Source organism: Acanthochromis polyacanthus, chromosome 18, assembly GCF_021347895.1.
Source record: "Acanthochromis polyacanthus isolate Apoly-LR-REF ecotype Palm Island chromosome 18, KAUST_Apoly_ChrSc, whole genome shotgun sequence".
NCBI classification, from domain to species: Eukaryota; Metazoa; Chordata; class Actinopteri; family Pomacentridae; genus Acanthochromis; species Acanthochromis polyacanthus.
Genome location: NC_067130.1, coordinates 21,101,134 through 21,122,388, shown reverse-complemented (window position 1 = coordinate 21,122,388; position 21,255 = coordinate 21,101,134). Strand labels below are relative to the sequence as shown.

General features: G+C 38.8%; 1 protein-coding gene across 1 annotated transcript; it reads right to left on the bottom strand.

The window, feature by feature from the left end:
• Window positions 1-819: 819 nt before the first annotated feature.
• polm (polymerase (DNA directed), mu) lies at window positions 820-20,862 on the bottom strand. Its single transcript, XM_022199808.2, is given in 12 exon segments — window positions 820-10,120; window positions 10,584-10,667; window positions 10,758-11,108; window positions 11,574-11,676; window positions 12,321-12,453; window positions 15,042-15,162; window positions 16,567-16,638; window positions 16,736-16,906; window positions 16,996-17,094; window positions 18,890-19,038; window positions 19,041-19,066; window positions 19,860-20,862. Coding segments are annotated over 12 exon segments (1,593 nt in total). The 5' UTR covers window positions 20,057-20,862; the 3' UTR covers window positions 820-10,033.
• Between the last annotated feature and the right edge of the window lie 393 nt (window positions 20,863-21,255).

Below are 21,255 nucleotides of genomic sequence, written 5' to 3'. Positions count from 1 at the left end.
AACAAGACACTTTAAGACATAGAATTGTGGGTAACTGTGATGAAATTTCACAGAAAAAACGATTAACAGATTAACTGAGAAAACAATCTGCAGCTTAATAGTCTAGTGAAAGTAGTAATTAGTGGCAGCTCCTCATCCACAGCTAAAACATTTACACTTGCACAGACTCCATCCTCTCTGTTTTCACAGCAGCCCAGACTCTTGGTCTCCTCAGTGCAGGATGACGTCGCCTTTTGGTTCACACATACGGTGTTAAAACACTCTGTGGTGTCAGCGGGGATTTTGAAACATAAAATGTTTTTTTTCAAACTATCAGTGCCGGTCTTGCAGCAGCAGACACGCTCAGTGTTGTGTTTACATTTCAGACAGCTAACCTGTTTTAAAGTTAAAAGTGAACTGATTTTTTTTTTTTTTTTGCAGAAATATCAGCTGATAAGTGTGTGCACTCATCACTGAGGGTGGATGTGAGAGAGGAGATGGGGGTGTGAGCAGCGACTCGGCCTTTGATGTTAAACTGGTATTTAGAGGTTAATGAGGCTGTTAGGAAGAGGTGAAGGAAACGCCTGGAAGTTCACACTGTCACGCACACACAGACACACAAATGAGCAACCCCTAATGAATACAGATTGTGAACTGCTGGAGTCGGCTATACAGTAGGTAATTGACTAAATGTTAATTTTTTAAATTGTATTTAGCATTAATTGAACCAGGTTAGTCCCATTGAAATCAGAGATCTCCTTTACGAGAGAGACCTGACCAAGAGAGCAGCAGCATAGACACATTAAAAACTGCAAACAAGAGATCAAAATAACATTTGCATACAGACAAGACAGACTGTTTTATTTAACCTTTATTTAACCAGATAAAAGAATCATTGTGATTGAGACCTCTTTCAAAAGAGTGACCTGGCCGAAAGAGGCAGCAGCAAATGTCAAAGTAAATAAAAAAACAGACAGATATCAATAACAACAAATATTATAATATTAAATACAAGTAATTAGCTACATAAAATACAGGAGTCATTTTTACAGTAATAATTGAAGAACACAGGCACTGTTGAAAGGATTTCTGTTGCCGATATCTTAAAATAGAGCGGAAGGCCTCCAATGAAAGAAATTTTGACAATTTCAGTTCAGATTGGAGGGCATTCCAAGCAGAGGGAGCAGAGCACCTGAACGCTTTATTACCCATTTCAGTTTGAACACGATGAGCCGAGAGATGCAAAATGTCATCAGATCGTAGGGCATAACCGCTTCCAGTTTTCTCAAGAGGACGCACAAACTGTAATGATTTCACTAGAGCGTTAAACTCATTTGGTGTAACACAGGTTTGAAGTTGAAGAGGGGAGTGTAATTTATTACAAGCATTAGGTGCTGAAAACTTACATGCTTTCTTGCCTCGTGCAGATCGTACTTTGAGGACGACAAATTGGAGAGTATCCATAGATCGGAAATTGTGACTTCCGTGTTTGTTTGTTAAAAAACGAGACAAATAGGAAAGAACAATACCCGGAGTGGTTCTGCAAATAAACACATAACAATGACAGACACGTCTGGCACTTAAAGATGTCCAGTTAACTTTAGAATAGAGCACACAGTGGTGGGTAAGGAGGCCCCATTTGAAAATGAATCTCAGTGCCCCATGGTACAATCTATCCAGCGTGCTAAGACCGTTAGCAAGTGAAAAATATTTTGTTTTTGGAAAATTAGAAATTAGCATTAATTTGTTCATGCAGGGACTTACACAGTGACTGAGATATTGTTAATTTTTAAATGTATTGATCTGAGTTTATTGCAACCAAGATTGCAGGTGTTACGTTAGCACATGAATAAAAGTGTGAGTTTTCTTGAAAAACATGGAGTTGTTTGGGTGACCCCAAACTTTTGAATGCTAGTGTAAATACAGCTCTTTTAAGTTTAGTAAATCAACGCTGATTTTTTTAAATCAATCAATCAACTTTATTATTTGTCCCTTGAAGGGCGATTTGTTTCGCAGCAGTTTAAACAAGCATTCCAGTAATTCACATCTGCTGCCGGTCGCTGCATGAGCATGCACCCAACGTGTCCAATGTCAAGTTAATTGAACACATTGCTAATAAATTTAACATAATATTGAGTTAAGTGAAAATTAAGCAAATACAAAATTTCATTACGGCACCTCCTGACAGACCTCAGTAAGACAGATTTGTGATCTTTACGAAATGTACATTTTAAAAAGTAATTCATGCGACCTATTCACACCACTTAACTGCGTAAATTTATGGTGGCAAGAATTTTTTGTTCTTTTTTTCCCCTACTTTACACAAACCTTCAAAGTTGCAGACATTATATTAATGGGTTGGACTGGTATAAAAACATTGCATCACCTTAATACTGTGTGCAATTTGAAGTCAAATTTTGCAGAACTTGTTTTCTATCTTAACATGCCTGGATAATTATAGATGGCAAAGACCGTCAATTAAAATAGAAAAAGCTAATTCTCATAACTCCGTGCAGTTTGTTGGTGAAACATAATGTCATCAGGGGTTTTAATAATTAAAAAACAATGATGCAGACTGTTGCGTTATTTTTGTCCCATCAAGAACACTTTAATGTGAATAGCAAAATAACAAAAAATAACTTCTTAAAGGTCAAAAAAAGAAAAGGTTTTACACTTGCTTGAGGTGATTTTTGCATGAATGAATGTGCTTTATTCCCGCCCTAGAGATTTGGCATGTAACAATAATTACCAGTTGAGACAAAATAATGACAACTTTCCAGATGGAAAACGATTCTTGAAGACTTTCTCTCTACTTTTCTCTCACAGAAGACAGAAGTTCTGTTTCTTCTTCCAGGTTTTTTCTTTTTTTTTTTTTCATCCTGACAAACTCCTGGATTTGTTTATGGTTTCATCAGCCATGTAACCTACAGCGCCACCTTCTGACCACATTACACAGCCAAGTTTATTCACACCAAAGCAGTTACAAGACCAGTTCACTTTTTTTTCTAACTACAGGAATCACTACATAATACACTGTTATTATACTTAATTTAAAACTGCAAAATTAAATAAATATTATCTGCACAAACTAAAAGTATTTAAAGCTAAATGTCTTCTGTTGTGATTTATTAACACACACTACTGGTCAAAAGTTTTAGAACACCCCAATTTTTTTTTATTTTTTTCTTGGAAATTATGCATGTTAATGTCTCAGTGTACTCTCAAAATAAGAGCATAGAACAAATAAACAAATGAAGTTTAAAAAAAATCTCTATAGAAACCAGAATGTATTCTAAACCTTTGACTCATCAAAGTAGCCACCTTTGGCAGATAAACCAGCTGGCATTCTTTCCATAATGGAAACCAAATATTTTTCAGAAAGTTCCTCCCTGCTCTGTTGCACAAGTTCCCGTAAATATGTGGCATTTCAAGCTTATCATCTTGTTCTTTCTTCCTCAGGTAGTTCTGGCAAAGCGTGGAGTTATGTTTTGGGTCATTATCTTGCTGTAGGATGAACCCGTGACCAACTAGGAACAAACCAGAGGGTACTGCATGGTGCTGCTGAATGCTGTGGTAGCTGTTTTTGGTTCAGGGTTCTTCTCACTCTGTACAAGTCACCGACTGAATCCAACAAAACAGCCCCAGACCATCGCACTTCCTCCTCCATGTTTGACAGCTGATGTCACATACTGAGGAACCATCCTTTCTCCTACTTGACGATGTACAAAAATCCTGCGTGATGAACCAAAGACTTCAAGTTTTGATTCATCAGTCCATAATAGCTTCTTCCAGTCTTCAGTAGTCCATTGGTGGTGTCTCATGACCCAGGCATGCCTCTTTTCTTATTCTGATGTTTAGCAATGGCTTTCTTGCTGCAACTCAAAAGTCTTCGCTTAACAGTTGAAAGTGAGACATCTTACGACGATCACCATTAAGCTGTGCTTGAAGCTGTTGTCCTGTGAGCTGCCTATCACCAAGCTGCTGACTCTCAGAAACTTGTCTTCTGATTCTGTTCTGTCTTTGGGTCTTCCAGAACGCTTCCTGTCAGAGTTTCATCCAGTTTCTGAGTGTCTTTTGATGGTGAAGAAAACTACTCACTGACACCTTGACTTTCTTCACAATTTCTCTGTAGGAAAGATGTACATTTTTAAGTGTTGTGATGGTCTATCTCTTTTCTGTTGTTAATTACCGTTTCCTCTCCATTTTTACAGCAACACACTATTTTCTATAGTACAGTACTGTTCAAATAATGCTCTTGAGGGGAGGGTGCCAAAGTGTGTTCCAACACTAACGCAGACAGAGGGGGTTGTAAGTAATCAAGAAAAGTTGGGACACCTGTAGGATTTGGTAGCACCAACTTTCAAGGCTTGATCAACCTCCATTGCTGCAGAACAGCTTGAAGTTGTTCACCGATTTCTTGTTCTCTGAAAAACATCATTTTGTACAATTTTATTATTTTTCAGTTTTGGGTAACCTTACCTTTTTTTTTTTTAACATCTGGCAGTTCAGCGCTTTACCTTTGTAACATTTCAAGCTATTCATTGGACTTGAACTACTTGAATTTCAATTTAAAAAAAAAAAAATAGAAAAATTGGGGCGTTCTAAAATTTTTGACTGGTAGTGTATGTGATTTTTTTCCATTGTTGAGTCTGATGTATTAATAACTTTGCAAATGGGGGGAGAGAGAGAGAACTAAAAATGTCTTCTATGTAGTGTGATACAGTTATAATGCCACTAATTAGAAAAAAAAAGAAAAAGTCGGATTTCATTTCACAAAAAAAAAAAAAAAAATCCAAAATCAACATGTAGAACATTTGTAAGTTCCCACAGGTGATACTAATACTGGATGAGAAGGGGCTCCACATTCTATAAATATTTTACGATTTACTGTAAGATGTTTCACCATGCTGAATGCATCTTCCACCCACTTGCTCCTCTGAAGACTGTTTTTGAGCCGTGCTGCATTTACTTTTTTGAGTGTGTTTTATTAGTTGCACGAATATTTAGTTTTTTAAAGTTAATAGTTTACTTTTGCAAATTTTTAAGTGAGGCACACAGAATGAAGTGATTTTGATGAAATGTCATGGGTTTTCTGGCTGAAAAGTGGTGTAATTCTGCCAAATACTAAAGCTAACATTTTAGAGTGACGCTTACACATTAATGCAGCGTTAACAACCCAGTAATCCAATATAACCATAGATTCTTAAATTTGATATTGTCCACAAAGACTACTTTAATTTTTGGTACTGCATGTATATTTTGACACAAACGCAAAGTATTTCTGTATTGAAACTCTTTCTGCACTTGTGTGTGGAAGCCAGCATCTAGGATTAGTTCATAAGTAAAACAATTGCAAATATTTCCAGAATCTTCTCAGATACAAACATGTGAAGTTCGACTTTTGCAGCTGCTAATGTAGTTTTGGAATTAATAAAAACATCCTCTAACATCATTTTAGTTTTATTAGTTTTATTGCAACATGTCAACCAGAAATGCCAAATCAAGTGATAATACATGCTTTGAAATGTACTGGTACAAGTCCTTTGTAAATAATAAAAGTAACATATAACTCTTTCTGCTTTATAAGTAGCAAGTGCAACATGCGCCATAAAAACCTCAGTACTTTGACATATTAGCAGGGAATCTGTTACAGCTGTCTTACATTCAATTCACATTTTAGTAGCTTCATTGAAGGAAAAATATTTTTTTTCTGAGGAAACAGTATAAGTGAATGTCCTACATTTTCATGGAGTTGAAGAAATTAAGTAATTCATGCTCATTATTAAATAGTGTCTTCAATTTGAGCCATTAACTGTTAGTGGATGATGTTTAAATGACGAGTTATTAGAAAAAAAAGTCTACCAAATCCTGATGAAAGCAAAGGATCAGTCGACTTCTTCCACCACTAAACCTGCATTTTTATGTTCATGTTCGATAATTCCCTGAGAAGCAACGAGTAACAACATTTATCAGACAACTGTGGTGCAGTAAGATGTACTCCTTCTGAAATGTGGTGTAGTAGAAGCATAAAGCAGCGGGAAATGGAACACCTCAAGGAAAGTGTTTCAAACTTGCATTTAAGGAGATGATCTCCTGGATGTGACATTTTATCATGATCTCTGCTCTGCTGTGTGGTTTTCTGTTGGGAGGAGGTGCAGATAAGGGGACGAGGACGTTGCAGAATGCAGGTCACCGTTACACAGGTGTGTTTGTGGCGAAACGCAAAACATCCAGTAAAACTTAATGTTCCGTGTGAGGTTTTACGAGTTGAAGAGAAACACAGGAGAACGATGAACTGCAACCTCTGATACTCCACAATAGAAACTGTCAGTAGTTTAAGATGGACAACTGGCATCTTCTTATCATGAATCTGGTGGAGAGAATTTTATTTATTAAGTGTGGCTATGTTGTTGTAGCATCCAGTAACGTAATAATGGTCAGTAATGTAATTTCTGCCAATAATATAATAAATTTAGCCATTTTAAATGTAATAAAGCCAATAACGCAATAACTTGCCGATAACGTAATAGTTATTACGTTATTGGCAGGTTGTGTTAATGTTAATGGCCTAGCATTAAAAAAATTATTTGAAAATGTAATAACTGCAGCCGATAATGAAATAATACATGGCTGTTCCATTAGTATTGTGAAGCTCTACAAGGCTGCTGGACCAACAGTGTCTAAGTTCACACATAAAACAGTTATTAGTTGAGGACAGCCATTGGATGAAGCCTGGAGTCTAAAGTTAAGGACATTTACTGGAAGAAGTAACGTCAATTTTATGTTAATGTTTTCTACTTACTATGTACATAATAATCTTCAGTTTTTCAAGTTAAATGTCATTATAGTGCGAGTCCAGTTATTTAAATACAGTTCTAAGTGAGGACTGAATCATTTTTCCTTCAGAAATGTTTGAAAAAAGTTTTAATGAAATGTTTTCCAAGAAAAAAAAATGCGCTAAATTCATTTGACAATGCAACATCCAATATTGAATTAAGAATGTACAAATCTAAGCAAATAAACAAAATTCTAAATCATGATTTCATACAACAAATAATTCTCACATTAGTTCTTACAGCCATAATTAAGAAGAATGAGAGCTACATGAGACGTATTCTTGATGAATGAATATGACGACTATACCGTCCACTGTACCTATCTTTGATGAGCAAACTGCAGAAAAACTGCAAAAAAACATTTTATTTCCAAGAAATGCAGTCCTATTTATGTATTTTTACATTATCAGCTGCAGTTATTACATTTTCAATTTATTTTTGAAAACATGTTTAAATGCTAGGCCATTAAAGTTATTAACTAACCAATAATGTAATAACTGATTACAGTATTGTTAAGTTATTATGTTATTGGCCTTATTACAATAAAATGGCCAAATTTATTACAGTATTGGCTGGTAAATACTCTGATTTGAACAGAGAACTGTAAATATAGCAAATAAAATATCAGGACAGCTCCACTGATAACAATTAATTAACTACAGAGAGCAACATTTTTCGGTTGCTAAGCAGTAATTCCTGATGCACTGATGAGTGAGAGGCACCAAAATCCCAAATATGGACTAACCTCAACCAAAGTTCTTTGTTGCCAAATACAATTAGGGCCCTGAATGTACACACTACTTTCATCTGGACTTATTGCTATTTTATTTTGCTTTCCATTTAGTTTTTCAATATTTAATTATTTTATTTATCCATCTTGTTTCATTGTACTTTACTACACGTTTTTATTTGCAACACATTTACATATTTTTCTACCATTTTTGTATTTTAATTTTTACTGTATTTGCATATTTTAAAAAAATATAGTGCATTTCTGTCAAACACATTACAACCTTTAGATGCTTTTGTTTAACCCTATAAGCTGCAGTCAATTCTAGCCATTTTCAGTACAAAAAATCGCTAATATTTGTAATTAAAAATATGACGAGAAATACAGGGAATATTGGATGCGCATCGCGAGGTGCATTTCCTTGAAAATGACCTATTCGTGGATTATATACCGACTTCAAGACATGTTTTGGACAAAATATGTTACTGGCTTGTTTCATCTGGATGTCCAAGGTTGGATTATGGATATTTTCATCTGTGTGTAATAATGAACCCGGAAATGTGAGTCGCGCTGTGTACGTTGAAGCCGTGTATAGAGAACGGATGGATGGATATTCGTTGTTTGTCGGACAAATGTGTTTATATTACCCGCTGTGGTAATCACATCTGAAAGTGGTTTATACCGGCGGATTCATGAGAATCTAAGCTTTCCGTCGGCGTATAGTGTTTGTATAATCGCGTTTGCAGCTTCAGACATTTAAGGAAATGCTTATGCAGATCTCAAAGTGTTCCGCGGGCAGGACACTGAAGCTTAACAGGTTAAAATATTGTTGAAAAGTATGTATTTTGCCCCATATCGTATTTTACATGACTTTCTACTTTCACTGTATTTATGTACTGTTCAGATTTTTTTCTTATGCAGTGCAGTACTTTATGTGATATTAAGATAATCCTTTATTGATCCTTTATTTATGTGTTATTACTAACAACATGAGAAAAATTAGGCACATGACAATTTTTTTCCCCAAATTTACAAAACTCATTTCATTTTGTACTGTATTTGGTCAAATCCAGCTGTTTACTGGTCTGTAACAATTCAGGAGGTGTGAGGTTGCTTCTTTTCACTGAAAACAGTGCAGAATACAAATAATACATTCACATCTCCTCTACGGGCTGCACAGTGGGGTAGTTGTTAGCACTTTCGCCTTGTAGCAAGACGATCCCCGGTTCAAATCCCGGCCTGGGCCTGGGATCTTTCTGCATGGAGTTTGCATGTTCTCCCTGTGCATGCGTGGGTTTTCTCCGGGTACTCCTGCTTCCTCCCACAGTCCAAAAATATGCTGAGGTTAATTGGTTACTCTAAATTGTCCATAGGTGTGAATGTGGGTGTGATTGTTTGTCTGTATATGTAGCCCTGTGACAGACTGGCGACCTGTCCAGGGTGTCCCCCTGCCTTCGCCCGAGTCAGCTGGGATAGGCTCCAGCACCCCCCGCTACCCTAGTGAGGATAAAGCGGTGTATAGAGGATGGATGGATGGACATCTCCTCTACAGAACTCAGCAAAAAAAAATCCACTGATTATTATTTTATTCTAAAATGCTACATAAAAAAGCATAATCCACCACTTCATATTTCCGTTAGCATGAAATGTTGTCTTCATTCATGCTCAGAGGAAGAAGTTATAATACTTAATGACATTTAAGAAGCACTTAAGGGCAGCTAATGTCAACAGGAGCAGAGTGAAGTGACAGTTTTCTGACCCTGTTATTGTGCTGTGCATCCTATTGGACTTGGTGGATAATATGGAATACAACTGACAGCTTTCCAGGTTGAAATATTTTTGTATGCATATCATTATATTCACTACCATTCAAAAGTAGTGGATATAATGATGTACATACAACAAAAGTTGGGGGTCACCCAGACAATTTCATGTTTTCCATGAAGACTCGCACTTTTATTCATGTGCTAACATAATTGCACAAGGGTTTTCTAATCATCAATGAGCCTTTCAACACCATTAGCTAACACAATGTAGCATTAGAACACAGGAGTGATGGTTGCTGGAAATGTTCCTCTGTACCCCTATGGAGATATTCCATTAAAAATCAGCCGTTGCTAGAATAGTCATTTACCACATTAACAATGTCGAGACTGTATTTCTGATTCATTTAATGTCATCTTTACTGATAAAATGCTTTTCTTTCAGAAATAAGGACATTTCTAAGTGACCCCAGACTTTTGAAAGGTAGTGTCTATTATGTATTTCTGTTTGTCTGTTTTTGCATGTGAAAAAGTGGAATAATAAACAACATTTTTGTTTTCACTTTCAAGGAGTCAGTGTGTTCTGAGGCCTTAATGCAGAAGCATAAATAGACATTTGCTGGATGTATCACTTGCACCTGGAGCCACACAGTCCTCTTCCTCTTCCCTGCTGCCTCCAGGTTATAATCCTCAGTGGATTGTGGGTTGAGCTTCATCCGGTCTCTTCAGGCGTTTCTCTCAGACGGAGGGATGTACTCCAGACCAAGATGAGCAAATATCTCCTCCTCCGATGCAGCTCTCAGATATCGACTCTTTAAGAGAAAATAAATACTAATTCCTTCAAATAAATCTATCTCAGTTCATTTTAAGCAAACAATGTGCACCAGGTATAGAATGCATTATAAGGGCGAGGCAGGAATCAGTTTGATTCTGATCCTTGGTGCCGGAGTTAGATTTAAAATCAGTTCATGATAGATAAATACAAAATGGGACCCAGTTTGAGGCCTGAGTGTATCCAAATGTTTGCCTTCCTTAAGTATCTAAAACCCGAAACTTGCAGATGGGTTTAAAAGGCATGTTTTTGTTTTAAAGAATAGCCAAAAAAATCCACTATTTACCAGAAACAGAAACTGTAAAAACAGAAAGAATCACCAGATTTACAACTTTCACAATGAAGCAAAATGTGACAGAAAAACAGCACCCAGAAACCACGCAAGTCTGTAGGAATCTTAAACATGACTCTGATGGGAATGGGGTATCTTTTTCTGTATTTACCTGTTTGTTGTCATACAGAGCGTGACTGCTCAGAGACATGGCTTTCTCATGGCCTGCCCAGCGACGCAGCTCTCTCTCAAACAACTGCAGAACATCAAATCAACGTTATTCACTGTGACCTGAGCAAGGAACACGTCTAAGAGCCAAAAGAAAGAGGACATTTGTTCAGCTCACTTTGGATCCGGTCCAGCCCAGCAGAGCAAAAGCAAACTGGCTGATTGGAGACACCACCAGGTCCACTCTCACAGCCCTCCACCGTCTGTGGACGGGTGGGTTTGTCAGCTCGTGTCGTTCATATGAATGAGATTGTGGATCTTGATCCGTCTCTGACTGCGTGTGGTCTCTGACACTGTCCTTGGTTTTTACAGTGTTTTCTGTCACTTTGATTGCTCGTTCTTCCTTCTCGGCCAGCTTAAAGATGGACAAACATCTCTCGAATCGGTCCATGTTGGAGGAGGGTCGACCAGGACCGTCCTTTACCTCCAGGTATGAGTTCCTTGTAGTTTTCTGGTACAACAGAAAACCCTGGAGAGACAGTCAGGAGTTGAGGAACGAAATATTTTTTTCTAGACTGTGAGGCCTTAATGGATGATTCTGTCATATTACATTTCACAAATTTATTGTGTAGAATATATGTGTAAATAATGACTAATGCAATATATTTGCCAAACCCTTTAAATTAAAGCCTAAAGTCTACACATCAGTCACCTGTTGACTGCTTACTATCAGGTCCATTGTGATGTGTGGAGAAGAGTATTCAGACATCTTCACTTTTTACTGCGACAAAAATATAATGAATCCACACTCAGTTACTGATTAATAACTAGCTGACTGATATTTAGCAAAATGTTAGTGCATCTGTCTTCATTTTGGACCCCTTAGTTTGACATAGATGGGCATTGCTAAAGAGTCTTCAAGGGATAAATTGGAGATTCTGGAGTTGCTTAACCTTATTAAAAATCACTGAACAGGCAGGGACTCAACAGTTACCTTTGATTCCAACCAGAAAACGATTTTAGGCATCAGTCCCACCTCTCTGCCCTCCTCTGGGTGTGTTATTAGGAAGTCTACATCATGGCCTGTCTGCTTCCCTCTGCAGAAACAGCATCAGTGACATATTTCTATTAACCTTCTGCACATTTTTTAAAATGTTTTTCTCTGAAATGCTTTCTTCTGGTATCACATTTACCCTCCAAACCACATTTCCAAAATGCACATACACACCGATCAGACATAACATTATGACCACATGCCTAGTATTGTGTTGGCCCCTTTAATGTTGCTAAAACTCCTCTGGCCCAGTGGTTCTGGGGATGTCCTGTGGCACCGGGATAGTGGCAATGAATCCTGTGGGTTGCAAGGTGGGATCTACCTAGATCAGGCTTATCCTGGCACATCCAACAGATGTAAGATTTGGATCTGGGAAGTGTGCAACCCGGGTGAAAACTTTAGCTCTGTCGTGTTCCCCGAGACACTCCTGAGCAGTTTTTGTGGTGTGTCGGGGTGCATTGTCCTGCTGAATCAAAGTTTCCCAGCAGAATGTTGCATTGTAACAAGATGATCGATGTTATTCACCTCACCTGTCAGTGGTCATGTTGTGGCAGATCGGTGTACACACAAGAGTGTCCCAGGTAACATAAAGCTCAAACACTTTCTGACTGTCAGGCTTAATAATTTCTTTGTAAGCTGTATTAAACCTGAGGTGGTCATAGCAGGTTGTGAATGTTGCTTTTTTACCTCCTGAATCCTCCGGTTAGAACAACCTGAGCGCCTGGTAACACAGAAATGACGGCTTCCTGCACGATCTCAGTGATGGCATCAGCCTCTGCTTTAGTGACCTGCTGCTTGAGGTCGTCGTAGTGCTCCAGACCTGAAAGACAACAATTTACGATTTAAGTGTATTTCACAAAGGAAGGGGGGAAAAACAAACAATAACAAAGCAAGTGGACAATTTTCTCTTGATTTTTTCCAAACTGAGACGTTGCAGTGTCCTGGTCTTCTGTTGGGGAGATTTATGTCACTTTCTGTGGATATTATCGGCCACAGTCCTCAAGAAAAATATCAGCTTTTCAATTATGTAGACGCCGCTTCCTCCATTATTTTAGACTGGAGTTGCACTTTATATTATGTGAGTCCTTTCATGAATCAATCAATCAGTGTCTCCCATCTCACTCCCTTTAGAATCAGCTGATTTTTAATGTAAAATAACTTTAGCATATCTAATGAAGCCATGCACAGTTTTACCTTCATACTATAGTTTCAACATTATAGTCCTTTGAAGTACATTTGAGGTGGGTTGAAATTTTGCGCTATTTTAACTCGTGCTGTTTTTCCAGCCTGTGTGAATCCTCATAACTTCAAAAGTACTGCAGATAGACATATGCCGGTGTGCTATGTGCACTAAGGGCCTGAAACTCTGAAAATATTCATAGAATGAAGGTAAACCTTTGCATGGCTTCTTTAAATGTACCAAGGTTGCTGTCAGGGTCAGGTGGCAATTTAGAAAAAACATTAGGTGTGACCAAATCAACTGTTTGGTACATTCTTAAAAAGAAAGAATGCACTGGTGAGCTCAGCAGCACCAAAAGACCCAGAAGACCACAGAAAACAAGTGTGGTGGATGACCGAAGAATCCTTTCCCTGGTCAAGACAAACCCCTTCACAACAGCTGGCCAGATCAAGAACACTTTCCAGGAGGTGAACAATAAAGACAAGAATTCACCAGAGTGAATACAGAGGGTTCACAGCAAGCTGTAAACCATTGGTGATCCTGAAAACAGGAAGGCCAGATTAGTTTTCAAAAACATCTAAAAGAGTCTGTGCAGTTCTGCAACAACATCCTATGGACAGATGAGGCAAAGCTCTGATTTATACCAGAATGATGATAAGAGTAAGGAGAAGGGAAGGAAATGCCCAACATACAAAGCAAACCAGCTCATCAGTGAAGCACAGTGGTAGGAGTGAAATGGTGTGGGCATGTATGGCTGCCAAAGGAACTGGTTTTCTCTTATATTTATTGATGACGTGACTGTTGACAAAAGCAGCAAGACGAATTCTGAAAGGTTTCGGGCAATATTTTATGCTCATATTCAGCCAAAATGTTTCAGAACTCAGTGGATGGTGCTTCATGCTGCAGATGGACAACGACCAAAGCACACTGCAAAGGCAACCGAAGAGTGTTTTAAGGCAAAGAAGTGGAAGGTTCTGCAACGGCCAAGTCAATCACCTGACTTGAATCCAACTGAGCATGCATTTTACTTGCCGAAGACAAAACTGCAGGGAAAATGTCCCAAGCACAAGCAGGAAGTGAAGACGGCAGCAACAGAGGCCTGGCAGAACATCACCAAGAATCAAACCCAGCGTCTGGTGATGTCGTTGGGCTCCAGACTTCAGGCTGTCATTGACTGCAGAGGATTTGCAACCAAATATTGACAGTTAAAGTTTCATTTATGATTATGTTAGTTTGTCCAATTACTTTTGGTCCCATAAAAAGGCGGAGGACACATATAAAATTTGTTACAATTCCTACACCGTTCACCTGATTTGGATGTAAATACCCTCTAATCAAAGCTGAAAGTCTGCACTTAAAACACATCTTGATTGTTTCATTTCAAATCCACCGTGCTGGTGTACAGAGCAGAAATGCTGAAAATTGTGTCAATGTCCAAACATTTATGGACCTGACTGTATGTTTACTGTGAGGTGTAAAAAAATTCCCTCCATTTCTCTCCTGGATTTAGCATTTTGAGTGTTGTCTGTGTTTGCCTTATATAAAACTTCAATCTTCCCTACTGATTTAACCACCTTGTTGAGTGCTATAAAAAAGAACCAAACTGAAATTTAATGCTCCTGTGACATTTCTACATTTAGTTTAGACTCATATTCTACAAGCAGAGGATTCTTGGCTTGCTGTGCAGTCATAAAGTATTTTTCTTCAGCATTTAAATAATTTTCTGCACATCAACAAGACCTTCTCATCAGCCAGTAAGTCAATTTGCAGTTTTCCTTTGCAAAGTAAACGTCGATTTTTGGAAAACCAGCAGCCTTTCACATTTTTTCTTGTTATCTTATTGGCACAACCTCAGTCTGAGTGGTCACCCTAAAACAGCTCTGAGCCACGTATCATGAAGTGTTACCAACCTGACAATACTATTTTATGCTTTCACGTCATTGTGTTTTTGTGTACAATGAGATGCTTCTTTGTAGAAATGTAATGGAAGAAAAGTCTGGACTTTAAATGAGACGTTCCAGGCAGGTAAGGAGCAGAGTTAAAGGTGGGACATAACTCCCTTTTGTGTAACTTTGACCTTTGTAAGTCTTTTTAAAGACACAAACAGCCAGCAATACAAGACACAGCAGGAACCAAAATGCAGCTCTAAAGAAGGAGGGATATTAAATGATTATTATGGGCTCTTTAAATGCAGTATATTCATACATACCAAGTCCCAAGACACACACCTGCTTGTTGTGCTCGATTGAGTGTTGCTCCTGATTCTCGTAGCTGATGGAGGTTGTGTATCCCATCTCTGATCCATCGGTCTGCTGTTTTTGCTCCAACCCCAAAAATACCCGTCAAAACCTGAAACACATCCAGTGAAAGGAAACAGAACAGGCTTTCAATTTGTGCAAAGACAATACTTCTTTACTGTTCATTTAACTGCCTTGTTGACTTTACATTCATTTATTCACCAGATCACACAACTCCGCTGCGTTCCTTGGCAGAGTTATGTAACGATCAGTGTCGGTTTGTCTGTCTGTCTGTTAGCAACATTACTCAAAAGCGGACAAACGGATTTACATGACATTTTCAGGGAAGCTCAGAAATGACACAAGGACCAATTGAACAGATTTTGGCAGCCTATAGTCTGGAGCCATAGCCTAGCCGCGCTAGACAACCCACGGCAACGAATTTAATTCTCTGCCAGGGTGGGTCTAGTTACCCTCCATAAGGCTCGAGGCTGGATTCTCCTAAAACTGGCCGGACCAATCACCATGAAGTGTAGAGTCAGAAGGCGGGCGTAACGAAGTGACGACAGAGGCGCGACGATTCTGACAGAAACAACCGGCGCACAATAAACAGTTTATCTTTCGACTCGGGTTTGGCCACAGCCCTTAAAGATTTGAAGCTAAAATTCAACTTGAAAGAAAAACAAAGGATGGCACTTAAGTGTTTCATTGAGAAGAAAGACGTATTTGGACTTATGCCGACGGGATATGGCAAATCCTTAATATACCAGTTGGCTCCGCGGCTCCGCTGGTTGGGAAGCTAATGGGACTTAGCCACAATCCGTCGGTGCTCTCGGAACTACGTCAGCCTATTCGTTGCGTTGATTGGTTGTATACCTACCCAATTGCTGCAGAGGGATTTGATAGACAACCTTTTAGCCCGCGTCCCTCCCTGTCGAGCTTCCCTAGACCCTTGTGCCGTCAGAAACATGGGTATAGCATGACTAGGCTACTGGATCCATGAATTTGTTAAAGATTTCTTTATCATTGCAAGGCGTCATCATTGTAACTATGACAACAAGGGAAACACTACATCAGGTGCCTGCTGATGATCACATGATTGTGATTCTACTACAAATCCACCACTACAAACTTATCTGTACTTATCCATCAGAAATGATACAAGGAACAACTGATTTAGCTGTGGGGGTGTTTCCTAGTCCCATCAATTCCCACCACCCAGTACATATTTAGGTTACGTGATTCGGTATCCGTACATAACGTACACATACATAACACATGTCTGCGCTCAGTGAAAGGTCATTTTGTTTTTGGGTACATCTATATTAAATGGTCACATTCTATGTTGCTGTGATTTCTGACCATCAATAACTAATAAACAATGAACAGCCTTGGCAGGGTACTGCGCTCTCTGAGTGCTGTTTTTGTTTCAGTTGTTCAACTACTGTATGCATGACACTCCTATTTCACGAACCAGTGTTCAAATTTCCATGGTGATAGGAAAGAGCTGACATACCTTTAGCGCTTTAAACCGCTCAGACTGTTTGGTAGATTCAACCTCATCTGATGCTTCATTCTCCAAAATGTCCTGCAAGCCCAGATGAACAAAAAAAAAAGAGGTTATTAGATGGTGTCGTGGAGCAGCTAAAAGACAATTAGAAAGCTGTAGAAATGGTTCCACTGACTTTGATGACTCTGAGTGAGTGATCTCCCAGACAGGGCAGCCCTCTGAGCTGAGACATGGCTGTCACCGGAGCTGGGAGCGCCTTCAGCACAGCGGCGGCCCGTCGAAACGCAACACCTCTCCCGTCCTCCTCACTGAGCTCAGCGTTTTCAGCCAGCAGTGACAGAGCATCCTGAGACATAAAGTGTGTTTTTATGACATATGTTTCAAGCTAAAATCAGAGGTGTGTGTGTTTGTGTTTGCTGGGGGGACACCACATACAGTGAGCGTGGTGTTGTGGTTGTCCAGAGTGGTCCTTCTCTGACAGGCATAGCTAGGCACCGAGAACAGAACAACCTCTGCTTCATTGATCTGCTGCTCCTGGAACACATGCAGGGATTTAAGACACGTTCAACTCCCACTAAAATCCAAATCTATCAAGCAGCTAAACGTGAATCAAGTACAACTGACCAAAGGGTTTACTTATGATATAGTTACTCTACCAAGGAACGCAGCGGAGTTATGTGACGATCTGCGTACGTTTGCCTGTCGCCTGTCTGTTAGCAACATTATTCAAAAATAGACTAACTGATTTGGATGAAATTTTCAGGAAAGGTCAGAAATGACACAATGACCAAGAGTGATTGGATTTTGGCAGTGATGCAGCTTATAGTCTGGACACACGGATTTGTTACAGATTTCTCTGTCATTGAAAGATAGCAGCATGGCGTCACTGTGAACACCACGTCAGCTGCATGACTGTGATCCTACTACAAATCAGCTGCTGCAGACTTATTGGGACTTATCTGTCGGAAATTATACAAGGATCAAATGATTAGATTGTGGTGATGTTTCCGAGTCCAATCAATTCCGCTACACATTTAGGTCACACAATTCAGTATCCATACATAACATACACATGCGTAACACATGTCTGTGCTCAGTCTAAGGTCATTTTTATTAAAGATTTCATCCGTCGGAAATGATACAACTACTGAACAGCCTTGGTGGAGTACTGCGCTCTCTGAGTGCTGTTCATGTTCTGAAAAGTATTTTGCCAGAATTTTGAGAATTTCATATTTTCAGATAGGGGAGTTTTGGATTTTCATCTTCACAGAAACATTACCTGAGAAGTTTGGGTGTATACAAGGATGTATTCATATTTCCTACCGAAAATGCAGTTCTTGGTTCAAGATTTTACCAACTTTGAGGCTTGTTAAGTCAATAGAATTAAAAAAAAAAATTGACATGTCAAAATGGTGATGTGGACTTATTTGCAGTGTCACAAAAATCGGTGTAAACGGGTTTACATGCAAACTTTGGCATACAAAACTTATCTCACATCAAATTCTAAAGATGTAAAAGACCACAAAGGTGGGTGACATGTCAGTCAGAGACAATATTTTTAGTATGTAGCTCTGCTCTAAATCATAGCCTGTTTTATCATCTATTTTACTCCAAAAAGGACTGTAATTTATAACCTGAACTCCATGCTGTGTTGAAGGAGCACCATTAACTCAATAGGAAGATGTTTAGAGATAAAGTGGGAAATGGATCATGTCTCATCTATGCAATCTGACTTATTGCATCTTCTTTTATCAAATTTTCCTGCACTTTTTTCCCACCTAATTTTAACCTTATTTCTATTTTTTGTACATTTTTTTCCCACATCTTCTGTTTCTGCTATTTTTGTCCATCAGTTTGAATTATTCTATAAAGTTGTGTACTTTATCTAACTTGTCTGCTTTTTACATATTTAATTAAACTCATTTACTTCAACATTGTATTTAATCTATTACATGTTCATTTGATTACTTTTGCCAGTAAAGCACTTTGAATATCCTCTGTGTAAGATGAGGTGCTATATACTGTAAATAAACTTGCATGCTTTTTTGTACGACCGCAGAAGTTGTCCCCTGCTGGCTGTTAGAAAGAATGCAGGTCTCTGGCTTCACTTTTCAGACTCCACGGCTCTGTCATTTTTTTACAGTCTGTGCTATGGGTAATACTCATCATTTAATCAGTGGAGAGTTGCTCTGACAGTTAATTACCTGATGATGCATCTTCACTCAGCTTATAATGTTTGTACTCACAAACTGGCTCTTTAGAAGATTTCTGTTAGTAATTCTTAGATTAATGCACAGGTTGATGCATTACAGTGTACGGTAGAGCTTACCTGCAGTTTATGTCTTTCCAGGATCTCTACTGGGCGGCCTGCACGCATGCTCTCTGTGTACCAGCTGATGTCCAGGAGGTGAACCGCTGTCTGGCTTTCACCTCTGGCCTGAGAGTCCAGCCACGCTCTGACCTCATCAGCAGAGTTGTTTCAGAAATAACATGTGTGACGCTTTCACTGTGAAAGAACGACAGAAACAGTGAAGCTGAAAGAACAGGGTTTAAAGTGTGCAGCCTATATTTGATTAATAATCTTTCAATTTTAGGATGCTATGACACTTAAATTTGATCATTTTCAAATTTCCCGAATGTGAATATTTTCTGATTTCTATTCTCTATGACTATGAACTGAATGTTAAACGAAACAAGATATTTGTCATCTGGGGCTTTGGGAAGCACCAATCTTTTTTTTTTAAAAAATCTGAACTTTTAGAGGCCAGACAGCTGATCAGTTAATCAGTGAAATCTTCAGCAGGTAATCCACAATGAAAATAATTGTTTGTTGCAGCTCTACCAACAATAGTCCCAAATAAAATCTCTCCAAAGTCCCGGTTTCATCTTGCTTAAGTAAGACTAACTAAAAACTATAATAAAAAAATCCAGGTGGTCAAAAAACAATGAATTGGTAAAATTGAAATTAAATATTTGTGACCTTTGTTAAATAATCGCAACATCAGTAAGAGCTGGACATAAAAAAAAGACAGTACTCAACATTAAAAAGTAACTTTGTGCAAAAACAAACAAAAAATCAGTGCAAAAACGCATCTTAAAATAGCATTTCCCATTTCAGTGACAGAAGTATTTCACAAATATTGATCAAATTGTCAAAAATGAATACTGTTTAAAGAGATCATCCCTCACATTGTGCTTTCATTGGCACCCCAGATTCTTCCTTGTCTGACCCACAGAAAATCTATCCAGGAATTAGTCTGACTCTTTGACCCTTCTCACTGCAGTTCCTGTCATCTTACCTGAACTGCTCCTGCACATGAAAGCCTTTAGTTCGTCCGAGCTGACAGAGGAAAGCTCTTCTACTGGCTCCCATCTTCCTCTCCAGCAGAAATAAAACCACCTGAGGGAACTTTGTTGGTGCTTGATTCCCACTGCAGTCACTCCCAGTACTCCCAGTATCCGAGGAGACGATTTTTCTTCGCTTTAACGGCACCATGGTGATTAAAAAAGAAGTTAAACTTTCTGATATAAACTAGCTGACCAGAGTTCCTGTCAGCTCTTCTCACTTCTGCCCATTACTTCGTTGCTAGCTCGTTGTTATGAAGCTAGTTGTCGTTAAATATTCATTTATGAACTTCAGATACGACAGCGTACTTGAGGTAATGTGTGTCAGCAAGCAGTCCTCATTTTCTGAAGTCGTTTAGTGGGAGATAAACCCACATCCAGCAGCGAACATTGGAACAGCTACGTTGCTCCGAACACCGGCGAAGGCACTTGTGGTGCGTCACGAAAATAGTTCCGACTAGAAACGCTCAGAGTGCACAGCTGTTGTGCCGTAAAGATCCTCTGCTAAAAACTTCCTGCCGTCTGTAGAGGCGTCTCCAAGCAGACTCACACCTTAAAATGATAACAGGAGCTATGTTTTTCTAACCGTCTTCAACTTTTTGTGGAACTATGTCAGTATTTGATTTCTTAGCTTTCACAATGACACAGTTTCCAAATAGCCTCTAATAGCCACACAACTGTTGGTAGCAGTGGAGCCATGGCTTCACATAGAAGAGTATATTATGTTTTGGGCTCATCTCATTGTCCGGCCATAAAATATGGTTCTCCAAAATCCACCATCAAAGAAGGTCCATAATGTGAAAGGTGTAAACAAGCAGAACTTTTAGTTGAGACTTTCTCTTTTTGCTTAGTTTGATCAGAGTAAATAGGTGAACTCATCCCATCATCTTTAAATGACAAGTGTTCAATGTAGTATCAGAGCTCCTGTCAGTTGCTTGGACTCAGCTGAAACAAACAAACAACACAAAGGTTAAACACAGAAATGGTGCAGTATTTATTCCAGATATCATGATATCAGAGTTTGTCTGAAATGCAACCTGTCCAATGACACACAGTGCTCGAGTAGGGCATCTAGTGGTCAGTAAAACTTTCTGCTTTCTGGACGTGTTATTGATCAGTTGATGGATTTTTTTTTATTTTATTCCTGACGTCCTCATATGAGTGAAGCTGAGAGTGGCAGAGCATCTCCCCCGATAACATTTAGACACTGGTGGTGGACATACGGATGAGAAGAGATGGAGAAACCTGTTTACAGTTCACGATCTAGTCATATTTAACAGGAAAACATGTTTACAGTTCGCTACTTAATCACATTTAACTCAAAACCAGTAATAAAAAAAGCTTACCTGA